Genomic DNA, 14732 nt, shown 5'->3' on the forward strand with positions numbered 1-14732 from the left:
TAAGGGATTCTTTATTGGTCACTGTTACAAACTGCTATTTGTAACTGGCCCTTTAAATGGAAAATTGCCCTGCTTCCCTGGATTTTGGAGAAGCCTATTTGCCCGCCTCCTTCCTCATGACTATGGCCCCTGGAAGATTGTGCCCCTGAGAGTATATTAACTTTTATTGGGTGTGTATGGCCCTTTAAGAACCGTCTGGGGACATATTGTGACTTTGGTGAACAATGCCCCTTCTAGACTATGTCCCCAGACCTGTGAAATGACTTGTCCCTGGCTTTCTCCCACTTGGTTCAGTTTCATTGTGTGCCATTAAGAGTTAATTTTGTTCAATTCTAAATACAAGTTTGCTGGGATCAGCTCTAATTAGGTTTAGTGATAAACCTTACCATTGTCTAATCAGACTGCTAGTGATAAGGTGGACTGCATTGTTTTAATGTGTGTAACTTATGTGCTGAAGTAATGTTGTGGCCTGTCAAAGGGAGTGTCTCTCTATCTAATATCAAATGTGTGATGGGGGATTTTATGCCTCCCCCTGAGAGTGTCCTGTTTGCATGTAACCTCAATAAAAAGCAGGCAGGGATTGCTGACTACGGTGCTGATGATCCTTTGGTGAGCGCTAGGAGCATCCTTTTCTACGGTCCAACTTCCATGCCAGCCTGGAGGCAACCGTAACATTTGGCGGCAGCGGGGTGGGATGGCGTCCTAGCGCAAGGAGCAGCACCCCAACAGCACTGTTATCGTAGGAGAGTTATTGAGTGCAACGCTAGCCACTGCGCAGCGTCCCTACCTACAGCAGCATGGAGCTGACAAGACACTGGTCAGAACCCTGTGAAGAGCACCTCAACCTGATCCTTCGCTATGAGGGCGCTGATTTCGTTCCAGAGGTAATGAGGCGGCTAGTCCGATATGGTCCAGACCCTGCGCAGGAGGTAGTCAGTCGAATCATCCGAAAATTGGCTACTGAGAACGAAGCGGCACGAGCCTTTGAGCGCCAACTGTGGAGTTTGGGGGTATGGACACCTGCTCTCCAGCGAGAAAATGAGTTACAGGGGGCAGAGACAGTTGCTCCTGTCCCCCAGCAGCAGAGTGAATTGCAGGGAATTGGGAGCCCAGACTCCATTCCCCAGCGGCAGGCTGAGTTACAGGGGGCAGAGACAGTTGGTCCTGTCCCCCAGCAGCAGAGGAATATGCAGGGAATTGGGAGCCCAGACTCCATTCCCCAGCGGCTGGAAGTATGTATGGGAGAGGAGCTTGTAACCCCCTCTCCCCAGCGGCAGCTTAATGCACCAGGGGGAGACGGTAAGTCCCACAACCGTGCAGATGGGACCGTGGTCTCTGCACTTACAGCACAGGGGGGCAGAGACAGTTGCTCCTGTCCCCCATCAGCAGAGTGAGATGCAGTGGATTGGGAGCCCAGTCTCCATTCTCCAGCTAACTCCTTACTTGGGCCCAGGGTTAACAGTGGAGATGTTAACCCCCACTGACCCCCACGGTCCCTTTGCCACCGGGCAGGACTATGCCCCAATGCCCCCAGCAGAAGAGCTGGCATTAGGACAGAGCGCTGCTGGCCTCTGCCCTACAGACCCCCCTTGTTACAGGACTGGCCTGCAAACCCCTCACCCCAGCAGAAGAGCTGGCATCAGGACAGAGCGCTGCTGGCCTCTGCCCTACAGACCCCCTTGTTACAGGACTGGCCTGCAAACCCCTCACCCCAGCAGAAGAGCTGGCACTAGGGCCGAGTGCCGCTGGCCTCTGCCCCCCAAGTACCACCAGCTATTTGCACAGCTGCGCCAGGAAGGCCGAGGATGCTACACTTTCATCCTACAACCTGGAACCTACAGGCCAGTACTACTTATTGTGGGGGGGCTACTTTGCTGCTAATGTTTATTTGTGGGTGGGTTACGAGACTAACTTAGGCACTGACCGACAGAAGGTCAGGTGCCTGGTTAGTCTCCCTCCAAAAGGGGAGATATGTTACAAACTGCTATTTGTAACTGGCCCTTTAAATGGAAAATTGCCCTGCTTCCCTGGATTTTGGAGAAGCCTATTTGCCAGCCTCCTTCCTCATGACTATGGCCCCTGGAAGATTGTGCCCCTGAGAGTATATTAACTTTTATTGGGTGTGTATGGCCCTTTAAGAACCGTCTGGGGACATATTGTGACTTTGGTGAACAATGCCCCTTTAAGACTATGTCCCCAGACCTGTGAAATGACTTGTCCCTGGCTTTCTCCCACTTGGTTCAGTTTCATTGTGTGCCATTAAGAGTTAATTTTGTTCAATTCTAAATACAAGTTTGCTGGGATCAGCTCTAATTAGGTTTAGTGATAAACCTTACCATTGTCTAATCAGACTGCTAGTGATAAGGTGGACTGCATTGTTTTATTGTGTGTAACTTGTTATCTGCTGAAGTAATGTTGTGGCCTGTCAAAGGGAGTGTCTCTCTATCTAATATCAAATGTGTGATGGGGGATTTTTATGCCTCCCCCTGAGAGTGTCCTGTTTGCATGTAACCTCAATAAAAAGCAGGGACTGTGTGCTCCAGCACATCAGACCTATTCTGACCCTCTAACTTGCAGCTTTGACTCATGTTTGTAGGGGACAGCTTATATCACTACAGGGATTGCTGACTACGGTGCTGATGATCCTTTGGTGAGCGCTAGGAGCATCCTTTTCTACGGTCCAACTTCCAGCCAGCCTGGAGGCAACCGTAACAGTCACCTTTATTTTTATTACGTTTCTGGGGGTAGAGGATTATTGGTTTTACTGGGCTACCGGGAGTAGTGGAGATTGCCGCTCAGTTTTTTACACCTGGTCAGTTTCATGGTCTTATAAATATAAGCCGTTTTTCAAAATGCAGTTTTTTCGCTCTTTTTAGAGTGCAGTAAAAACTGACATTCTGTGACCCAATCACGTGTAGACCGCACATCCGCTTTTACAGAGCGTAGCGGTTATACAGTTTGATCAGCTGTCTTTTGTCCTGTCTGGTCTTTTGTGAAGTCGGCTTCTGTTTTTCAGCGATCAGGAGTTTTTCAGAGACAAATTACTAGTGGGACATTCTTCTGATTGGTAGGAGCCTCAGGCATCTGAGGTAGTTTTATTAAGGCGTTATTTAATATTTCCTTTATTTTTGTGCCTGATGATTTAAAATAATCCTCTGAAGCATTAAGTGTTTATTCTACAGTAAGAATCACTATAATTCAACATTACTTGATGGACCTTTATCCAGAATTTGGACCCAGATTAGGATCAATCTATCTCGATAGATGTTTACTTTGCTTAGATAACCAGATTGCCCTGCCTATGCTGTTTTGTTCTGCCTGTTTAGCAAAGACTTTGAAAATGTAAGAAAAGAAATCTCTCTTCTCAGCCAAGTGTCTCTCAGGATTCTGCTGTGCATGATATGCCTCCGCTTTCTCCTCAGACGTCCCAAGCCTTAATTGTTTCTCATACTGTGCAATCTGTGTCCTCTCATCCACCTGGGGGTGTTTACCTGCGGATTTTGACGCTCAGATTTCTTCTGCAGTAGCTGCAGCCTTGTAGGCTTTCCCTGCATTGGTTAAGCGTAAGAGAAATTCTAGACATTTGATACTAAAGTTTCTGATTCTAGGACTGCTTTAGCAACCTTTGATCAGAAGTCTGATGAGCAGAATACTTCAGTAGCTTCTGATGGCGAGATCTCAGATTCTGACACTTTAGCAGAGAAATCTTCAGAATATGAAGAGGTTAATTTTAGATTTAAGCTTGAACACCTCCGGTTACTATTGAAGGAGGTCCTAGCTACCTTAGATGACTGAATCTTCGGTTGCTGTTAACCCCACAAAGTCTTCTAAATTAGATAGTCTGATTCCCTATCTTCTGAGGAGGGTTTTCCTATACCCAAGGAAGATGTCTGAAATTATCGCTCAGGAATGAGATTAGCCAGGGGTTCCATTTACCCCTTCCCCTGTTTTTAAGAAGATGTTTCCTGTTGCGGACTCCATTCGTAACTCATGGCACACCGTTCCTAAAGTAGAAGGGGCTATTTCTACTCTTGCAAAGAGAACCACCATTCCTATTGAGGATAGTTGCTCTTTTAAAGACACAGTGGACAAGTAGCTAGAGGCTTACTTTAAAAGGATGTATATTCATCAAAGGTTACAGTGGCAACCAGCAGCGAGTATTGCCACGGTTGCAGGAGCTGCATCTTATTAGTGCGATGCTTTGTCTGATCTTATTACACAGGAAACTACAGTAGAAGAGATCCAAGATAAAATCAAAGCTCTCAAATTGACCAATACATTTTATCTGTGATGCCAATATGCAGATAATTCGTCTGGGAGCTAGGATGTCTAGCTTCACGGTACTAGCTTGCAGGGCTCTGTGGTTAAAATCTTGGTTGGCTGATGTCTCTTCTAAGGCAAGCTTTTGGCTTTACCTTACAAGGGAAAGATTCTGTTTGGACCTGGTCTGGCAGAGATCATTTAATTGATTACAGGTAGAAAGGGACTTTCCTACCTCAGGACAAGAAGAATAGACCTAAAGGTTGTCAGACCTCTAAATTTCGTTCCTTTCGTAACTTTGAGGGACCAAAGTCGTCCTCTTCCAAACCTGATCAACCCAGATCTTCTTGCAAATCCAACCAGCTCTGGAGTAAAGGAAAACAAAACAAGAAGCCCTCTGCTGACTCTAAATCAGCATGAAGGTTCCGCCCCCGATGTGTGGATCAGGTAGGGGGCAGGCGTTCTCTCTTTTTCATCAAGCCTGGATACGAGATGTCCCAGACCCTTGGGCGGTGGACATAGTATCACAGGGTTACAGAATGGGATTCTAGTCTTGCCATCCAAGGGGCAGATTTCTCCTGTCGACTATTCTCAAACCAAATAAAGAAGGAAGCTTTCTTAAATTGTGTAAAAGACCTATACTCTCTGGGAGTTATTGTTCCTGTCCCTCTAGCAGAACAGGGTCTAGGATTCTATTCAAATCTATTTGTGGTTACCAAAAAAGGAGGGGAACTTTTTGGCCCATTCTAGATCCACAAGTTTTAAGAAATTCCTCAGGGTCCCGTCCTTCAAGATGGAAACTATTCGTTCCATTCTTCCTTTGGTACAGGAAGGTCAGTTTGATGACCATAGACCTGAGGACGCATACCTTCACATTCCTATTCACAGGGAACACCATCAGTATCTGCTTTTAGGCTGAATATTTTTTTTTTTTTTTTAAATATATTTTTCTCCCTCAGGTAAGAGGAGGTGCAGACCCTTTAAAAAAGTATTTGTATACAAATTTGAAAGAAAGAATAGATAGAAGGCAATCCTCATTGAGGTTTCATCCAGTTAGAGACAGGGGAATCGTCACACTTTTAAAATTTAAAAACCAACACCTGGTTATGTTTTGTCATTAGTGCACGCAAACTAAAACTTATTATAATTAATAGATCACAATATTTCCTAAAACAGTATATGTGAATCGCAGACAAAGTATCCTGACAAGGTATACAGTGAGTTCATACTGATCAAAATGCAGCTCAGGTGCACAGTCTTGTAATTAAATGGGGGTTTATGTCCAGAGTAAAGCTTTTATGCATGCAAAAATAAGCTTATCAAAAACAGAGTTGTAATTGTCCATCCATGCATTAAGCATCAAAAAGCCAGCTTTTAGCTTATTAAGCAGAACTTAGTGTAAGGCTTTGCGGTAGTTAAAGACAACAGACAGTCCCTTAATATAATTGCAACTAAGATGATTCAAACACACAATCCTTAGCGTGAAAGTGAGCCCTGATGAAGTCCAAACTTTCACACTAAGGATTATGGGTGAAAGGCGCGCAGGCAATTTTCGGATCACAGGACCCTGTCTAAGGAAGCAGTGTATCCAAGGAGCACTGTGTGTTTATCAGCTGACCCACAGCAAGCCTAGAGTGCGGCCTGTGCCCCGGCAACTACACTGTGAGGAAAGGACTACTCCGCTAATAGTTGACAGAGTGACCGAGTTCAGGATGGAACAAGCCGATACTCCCTGGTGGCAATAAAATCTGAGATGCGGCGGATGCTACATTGAATCTTTCTGGTAAGCATCCCTCAGATGAAGGTCGGAAGGAAGGCAACAAGCCGTGGCCTCTTGCACAAACCAAAAGGGACGCCAAGGTAAATCCTTTACTCTGATTCAGTTTGTGGCCTCTGTTAAAATAACCAATATTTGAGGAATTAATCTATTTTGACTCTCATGCTGTTCCTTTATGCACACACGTAAGTCTCTGAATCGTCTTAGTTGCAATTATATTAAGGGACTGTCCATTGTCTTTAACTACCAAAAAACCTAACACTTACTACTGCTTAATGAGCTAAAAGCTGGCTTTTTGATGCTTAATGCATGGATGGACAATAACAACGCTTTTTTTTTTGCATGTATGCTTGAAAGCTTTACTCTGGACATACTAACCCCCATTTACTTACAAGACAGTGCACCTGAGCTGCATTTTGATCAGTATGAACTCACTGTATACCTTTGACAAGATACCTTGTCTGTGATTCACATATAAGTTTTTTTGGAAATATTGTGATAAATTAATTATAATAAGTTTTAGTTTGTGTGCACTAATGAAAAAATAAACATAACCAGGTGTTGGTTTAAGATTTTAAAAGTGTGCTGAATTCTCTGTCTCTAACTGGGTGAAACCTCAATGAGGATTGCCGTCACTCTTTTCTTTCTTTCAAATTTGTATACAAATAATCAGGAAATTGTTGTTCCTTCCTTTTTGTCCTATTTCTTCTTCTCAAAAGGAACGTCTTTTGCATAACTTGGATGTTGTGCGGGCTCTAAAATTTTACTTACAAGCTATTAAAGATTTTAGGCAATCTTCTGCCCTGTTTGTTGTTTTCTCTTGAAATCATAAGGGTCAGAAGGCCACTTCTACTTCTCTGCCTTTATGGTTGAGAAGTTTGATTCGTTTGGCCTATGAGACTGTTGGACAGTAGCCTCCTGAGAGAATTACGGCTCATTCCACTAGGGCTGTCTCCTCTTCTTGGGCTTTCAAAAATGAAGCTTCTGTGGAACAGATTGCAAGGCGGCAACACGGTTCTCTCTGCATACTTTTTTCCCAAATTCTACAAATTTTATACTTTTGCCTCGGCTGAGGGTTCTTCAAGGAGTGCCTTTTTCTCCCTCCCTGTTCATTCCGTGTCCTCTAGCTTGGGTATTTGTTCCCAGTAATAATTGGAATGACGTTGTGGACTCTGTGTCATAGGAAAGAAAACAAAATTTATGCTTACCTGATAAATTTCTTTCTTTTCGGACATGTAGAGTCCACGACCCCGCCCTTTTTTAATTCAGCATTTGGTTTGAGTAAACCTCATGCACCTTTTCACCCTTGTGTTTCTTTCCTTTTTTCCATTTCCTTCGACTGAATGACTGGGGGGCTATGGGTAAGGTAGTTACACTTAACAGCTTTGCTGGTGTGCTCTGCCTCCTCCTGCTGGCCAGGAGTTCAATATCCCACTAGTAATTGGAATGATGCTGTGAACTCTCCATGTCCGGAAATAAATACATTTATCAGGTAAGCATACATTTTCTTATTTCTGCTATATACACAAGCGTCTATTTTACACTTAATAGATAGCTAGCATATGTCCCTGCCATTTGTGATCTTTAATGATTAAGTGCTAGTGTATAGATTCAGAAAATGCTTCATATGTTACCCTAATTTTGTAATTTCTCAAACAATGATCACTGTCCTATTTCTTTTTTCATTCATAGTTCAGAAATTGATTTTTATCTATCACAGTGATATTTTTTTCACAGTGATGGTTTAATTTTTTTTAGGGAAATGCAACCTAAAAAAAATCTTCTTTCGTGATTCAGATTGCGCATACAATTTTAAACAACTTTCTGATCTACTTCTATTGTCAAGTTTGCTTCATTCTCTTAGTATTCTTTGTTGAAGGAACAGCAACACTACTAGGAACTAGCCACATTGTGTGAGCCAATGGCGAGGCATATATGTGCTGTCACTAATCAGCGGCTAGCTCACAGTAGTGCGTTGCTGCTCCTAAGCCTACCTAGGTATGCTTTTCAACAAGAGTTACCAGAAGAACAAAACAAATTAGAAGTAAATTGGAAATTTGCTTAAAATTGCATGCTGTATCTGAATCATGAAAGAAAAAAAACTTTTGGTTTATGTCACTTTAACCTGTCTGGATTTAAGTAAAATAATATGCGTGTTGGCTGCCCTGCTTGTGGGTGCAATGATAACGTGATATTACGGGTATGTAATGTAGCAAGATTAAACTAATTTCAAATGTGGCTGTTGAAACCCTTACTATCCTACATCTATAAATGATCATTTATGTATGTTTTAGTTTGCTTTTTTTAATTTTCCCTGTGGTCAACTTTTTTGTGATCAATTTATATGATAGTCTTTCCTACAAAGCTACCGATGTTCTATGAGATATTTGCCTTGAAATGTTGCACTGGTTTATTTTGATCCCACATCCAATAAAGCGGGCACTGCAACAGTGTTTAAGCAAAGGCTTTTATTTCCAACTCTTTAAAACTTCAAACAGACATGGCAGGAAGAGTAAGGCAGCAGAAGGCTGACGCGTTTCACGTCTCCTGGTGGCACTTATTCTATTTCTGCAAGTTTTTTTCTTCTTCAATGGGCTCTGCAAAGCTTTGGATTGTGTTCTCATCCACTGTTCCCACCCATGGATCACTAGTCATAACTGCCTGGGTGGAGTAAGTATGTGCTGCCAGCTTTCAGCTGTGATGGTTTATACGTAGTGAGATTTCTGTTGCTAACTAGTACATGATGTGCAAACTCTATTCTGAACAAATAACAGACAAGGGTAAAATAAAGTTAGATTGTTAGAGAAACAATAGAATACAGAACCCACCTGGTCCCTTCTATGTCCCCTTTCTGTCTGTTTATCCATCCTTGATCAGAGACCTCTTCATCACCTTCTTATTCAGCTGTTCTTTATAAGGGATATTATTTCTAATTTATGGCCCCAAGGACCATTTACCTTTTAATTGTTCATAATACCACATTTATGTTGAGCCTTTTGGGTTGATTTATACAGGAATGTATGTGTAATGGTTTTTAAAATAATTATGTATTAGGTGTTAGCTGAATGCATGAGATGCAGAATTTAGCAAAGTTACAGTGAATAGTGCTGTAACCGATCCTTTAAAAAAAAAAAAAAAAAAAAATGCACATCAGTTTTATAGTTGTTGGTAGGTCCTTCAATACAAGAGTTCTATAATTCCAGTCCTTAGGCCCACTGACATATCACACTTTTAGTGTTACCTTTGATGAAATTGCTTAATTATCGCAGTTACTGAGCTGCTAATTATATCACTGGCTCAGATACCCTGAAAGTCTTGCTTGAAAAAGAGTCCTGAGGACTGTATTTGAAGAACAGTGATTTAGTGTAGAATATTGCAGAATAGGAAATGAGTGTTTTTCAGGATCTTGTGTCAACTCAGACACAGCAGGTGAGAACTGAAGCAGACAAGTTTCTTTGCTGATCCTGGTCCGCGTCTATTCAGTGCTTGCTGTTAGCTGGGGCCAGGCCAAATTCCATTGTAAACGCTTAGCGGAAAGCTTTTTAATGTAGCATAGTGTGGGTGGGGAGATTAGCTCCTTATGCGTCTAGAAGCTTCACATGATATGGTCAAGAGCCAAATTACATTTTAATGTGTAGTGTTTCATTTTTGGATCACCTTTGGCAACACTCAACAGTGAAAACATGAAAAGAATGTGAAAAAGCTTATTCCTGCTGATTAAATAAGGAAGCATGTTAGCTAGACTTTTTTTTTTCTCCAAAATAAGCTATTTAAGGTAGGAACCTAACCCCATATAAATCTGTATGGCTATAAAAAGAAATGTTGCCAGGTTTGTGAAATTCTGAAAGATAAGAAGACTACCATTATTTTGTCAAACCTACTGCATAGGCTTTCATGGGGTTTCTTATAGACTAGATATAATAGTACAGGATCTGACAAATTCTTAGATCCTGTAATATTTACATTTGTTACGTGATGGCACCTGAATACATTGTTAAAGGGATAGTAAACCCAAATTTGTTTTCCTTCATGATTCGGACAGAGCATGCAATTGTAAGCAACTTTCTAATTTCTCCTATTATCAATTTTTCTTCGTTCTCTTGCTATCTTTATTTAAAAAGGCAGGAATGAAAGCTTTGGAGCTGGCCTATTTTTTGTTCAGTAACATGGATAGGGCTTGCTGATTGGTGCCTGCATTTAGCCATCCATTCAGCAAGTGCAACCCAGGTTCTCAACCTAAAATAGGCTGGCTCCAAAGCTTTTATTCCTGCTTTTTCAAATAAAGATCCCAAGAGAACGAAGAAAAATTGATAATAGAAGTAAATAAGAAAACTGCTTAAAATTGCCTGCTCTATCTGAATCATGAAATAAAAAAAAATTGGGTTTAGTATGCCTTTAAGAACTGGTTATAATTTTTTTATTTTTTTTTACCCACTTGGAGAGGTAGAAGCTTCCTAGAATCAGTGTTTAGTGTCCCTCTCAACACAAAACATATTTGGTATACACAGTTCTCTTGGTGGTAATTGTATTATTAGTTTCTAAGTGGGTGGATTTAATGTAAATCACAATTTAATCACTAGTCGGTAAGAATAAATTTAAATCATGGTTTTCTATGTAAAGGTTTCATTTTTAGAATGTTTCAGATTATTTTCCAGTTGTATAAAAAAAAAGACTGATTTAGTTATATAACATTAGACATACATAGATACAGGTAAACTATCTTCAGTTAAATAGGCTAATCATTCCTTTGATAAGCTTTTTAGCTGTACTTTGTTGGAAGGAGAAAAATAATTCTGTGTTCGCCTCAGAACATTTTGCCTGCCAGGCAGCATTAAAAAAGTAGCTGGGTGGGGGGCAGTGTAATATTATCTATTATTATTATAATTTTCAGCTACTCAAATAATGTATATGTTTAATTATGCAAATTTGTACTTTAAATGATAATTTATGCAAAATATTAGCTAATTGTCTCCTAATATTGGCTAAATATGGTGGTTGGTAAAAATCATCTGGGTGGTGCACCCGCTAAAAAAGGTCCTGAGGAGAACATTATAATCATTACCTTAATAATAACAATGGTAAATAGTTTTATTTAACTAGAATTATTATATTATAGTTTTCAGTTTCATTTTGCTACTGGAAACCATGTTTTCTTTCATAAGTGGTGAGAGTCCATGATCCATTACTCCTGTGAATTATACTCCTTAAAATCCCCTCCAACCTTACTGGAAACTGTCTTGTCTCTGCCCTTCTCAGGAGAAGATGAAGAAGGAAAGGTCTTACCCCCTGGTGTTTATGAGTAGGGTTCTCAGACCGATTTGAGGCCCAGTTTTTCCCTCCAAAGAACTACAGTCTACACTGAGGAATGTTCTTTTGAGTATGGGTAGTGGCACAAGATCACTCTTTGGGAGTTAGTTGTAGGCCTGCCACAGGGACAGTCCCTAGCCTCTTCCTTTTGGTTTTACGTTATATATATAAATGGGTGCCGATCAGTTAAAGGAATATGAAACCCAATTTTCTTTTATGATTTAGATAGGGCATGCAACTTTCTGATTTACCTCCTATTTTTTAATTTTTCTTTGTTCTCTTGGTATCTTTATTTGAAAAAAGCAGGAAAGTAAGCTCCTGGAACTGGCCCAAATAAAGATACCAAGAGAACAAATAAAAATTGATTATAGGAGTGAATCAGAAAGTTGCCTCTAAAATTACATGCTTTCTGAAACATGAAAGATAATAATTGAGTTTCTATGTATTTAAGTGTGGGGGTTTGTAGTTTCCAGTAAGTTGGATGGGCTTTTAAGGGCTCTTGTAGTTTTGGGATCTTTGCCTCCCTCCTAAGTGGCCAGGAGTATAATTCCCAGGAGTAATGCAACCGTTGACTCTCACCACCCATGAAATAAAATTAGTCAGTTACGCATAAAATTATATTTTTATGTAGGTAACCAAATACTGTTATAATCTCACTCTTCTAGATGCAGAATTATGGTTTCCTTTTAGTACTTTTCAGATAGGAAGACATTAAGTAATTACCACATTCCTAATTGTATGTGGAAGTGTGCTTTTAAAAGCTTAATTTTATTTCCATTCTTGCTATGAAATCAATGCTAAAAAGATCATGTAGTTATGCATATTTCACTAAATCTAAATAAGGGGAGAAATGGAAGTTTCTAATTGAAATTACATTACTAGGTAGCCAAAATATTAATTTGCTTGCTACTGGAATGATTCCTCATTTTGTTTTCTTCACATCTCAGCTGGAAAAACCCTACAAATCTTTAATATTGAGTGAAGAGCACAGTAAAGAGCTCACACCATGGCAGAGGATAGTTATCTTCTGGAAGTGGATTAATCTGTCAACACGGTGGCCCTGGTTACAGAGACTGCTGTCTACAACTGGAGCATGGAAGGTGACTCCCAACCTCAGAAAATGTTTGACCGCCATGCAAGCCTGGCAGGTTGTCAGATAATCAACTACAGGACAGAATGAGCAGCAGAAGTGGCTTCTTCTCATTGGTATCTCAGCTCAGGTAATTTATATTCAGTTAAAAAGAATAGTAATTAACCACATAGCCAAGACGTTTATTAATAGAAAATGATACTCAAACATTGTCTTTGTTCCACTCTAAAAAAAGTAATGTGCTTTGTTTCTTAAAAAATGGTTATTGCTGTGCTAATTTTTTTTCTGTGGAGCGGTCTGTTTTAGCCTATGCACAGTAGATACCTTTGTATAGTTGTACTTACTGTTGCTGCCACTTTAAACAGCTTAAACCGTTTCTTCATACAAAACAATCATTATTTACTATTATTATTTTTCATTGTCCTTTTGTTATCAGTGAGTATGTGCACTGTGGTTTTAGTAGACCATTCACCGACCTAGGCACAATATTGTTGCGTGAGAACCACATTTGGGATACATTACTACTGTAGAAATCTATAAAAATTTTTTTATCTGCAGATGTTAAGTTAATCTGGCTCTATGTTGAATGAGTTTTAAAAACAATTTTACGTTGAGGGGGTTATCTCAGTTTGTTTCATGATTTAAAACCAGCAGTACAATGTACATCATAGTGAGTCTTTTATGTTTTATGCCCTTCTGATTCTATTCAATCTGTTCAGCAAAATATCGTGTGGTTTGGTGCAAATGATGCTATACTCTGTGGGACAGGAAGGTGTTGTCACCAGGCACATTCGAGGGTCATGCTGCCGCATTTGCCGAATTCAAGATAGAAAAGAACTCAAAACCTTCTACTCTCTTATGCCTTTGCCTGTACGATGGACAAGCAGGAGGAAAGGTGAGCAGATCTAGACTTCAGACTTATTTTGTTTTTAAATGTTGCATATCTTCTTGATTGATATATACTATATATATGTGTTGCGGGTAAATTCAGAAATCCAGGTAATCCTAGGTTTTCCCCCTTGTAAAACTGACATTACCCAAGCGACTGTGGGTAAAGCCTGTTGTAATGTAATTCCCTCATCTTACACTATTTTTTTCTCCCAACATAGGCTGTGTCCCGGTCCCACGGCGTCATCCTTACTTGTGGGATATTCATATTCCCCCAACAGGAAATGGCAAAGAGCCCAGCAAAAGCTGGTCACATTGATCCCTCCTAGGCTCCGCCTTCCCCAGTCATTCTCTATGCCGTCTGCACAGGCAACATCTCCACGGAGATGGCCTCAGAGTTTTTTGGTGTTTAATGTAGTTTTTATTCTTCTATCAAGAGTATGTTATTTTAAAAATAGTGCTGGTATGTACTATTTACTCTGAAAACAGAAAAGAGATGAGATTCTGTTTGTAAGAGGAAATGATTTTAGCAAACGTTACTAAAATCGATGGCTGTTTCCACACAGGACTGTTTGAGAGGAATTAACTTCAGTTGGGGGGAAACAGTGAGCAGACTTTGGCTGCTTGAGGTATGACACATTTCTAACAAGACTTGGTAATGCTGGAAGCTGTCATTTTTCCCTATGGGATCCGGTAAAGCCATTTTCTTAATTTTCAATATAAGAATAAAAGGGCTTCACAAGGGCTTTTAAAGACTGGTAGACATTTTTCTGGGCCAAAACGATTACTTTATAAGCATATTTAATGGTTTATAACTTTGGAGAGTTATTTTAATCTTGGGCATTTTATTAAAAAAAAACGGCAGGCACTGTATTGGACCACCTTTTTCACTGGGGGCCTTTTCTAGTCATAGGCAGAGCCCTCAATTTTCGCGCCACTATAATGCGCAGTTGTTTTTGAGAAGCAAGGCATGCAGATGCATGTGTGAGGAGCTCAGATCCACTGAAAAAGCTTATTGAAGGCGGTCATTTGGTATCGTATTCCCCTCTGGGCTTGGTTGGGTCTCAGCAAAGCAGATACCAGGGACTGTATAGGGGTTAAATGTAAAAACGGCTCCGGTTCCGTTATTTTAAGAGTTAAAGCTTTCAAATTTGGTGTGCAATACTTTTAAGGCTTTATGACACTGTGGTGAAATTTTGGTGAATTTTGAACATTTCCTTCATACTTTTGCGTATATTCAGTAAAAAAGTGTGTTCAGTTTAAATTTAAAGAGACAGTAACGGTTTTATTTTAAAACGTTTTTTGTGCTTTGTTATCAAGTTTATGCCTATTAACATGTCTGAACTATCAGATAGACGATGTTCTGTATGTTCGGAAGCCAAGGTTCCTCTCCATTTAAATATATGTGTG

At 40.3% G+C, this 14732-nt stretch overlaps 1 protein-coding gene across 1 annotated transcript in view; it reads left to right on the plus strand.

Moving 5' to 3' along the window:
* Nucleotides 1–3608: 3608 nt before the first annotated feature.
* The window catches only part of LOC128644022 (clathrin heavy chain 2-like), a gene marked incomplete at its 5' end in the record, with an annotated part of 61030 nt that continues 49906 nt past the window's right edge, over nucleotides 3609–14732 (plus strand). Inside the window, 3 exon segments of the mRNA XM_053696785.1 lie at nucleotides 3609–3723; nucleotides 12292–12488; nucleotides 13203–13329. Coding sequence (XP_053552760.1) covers nucleotides 3609–3723; nucleotides 12292–12488; nucleotides 13203–13329 — 439 coding nt within the window.

Source organism: Bombina bombina, unplaced genomic scaffold, assembly GCF_027579735.1.
Source record: "Bombina bombina isolate aBomBom1 unplaced genomic scaffold, aBomBom1.pri scaffold_972, whole genome shotgun sequence".
Taxonomy (NCBI): Eukaryota; Metazoa; Chordata; class Amphibia; order Anura; family Bombinatoridae; genus Bombina; species Bombina bombina.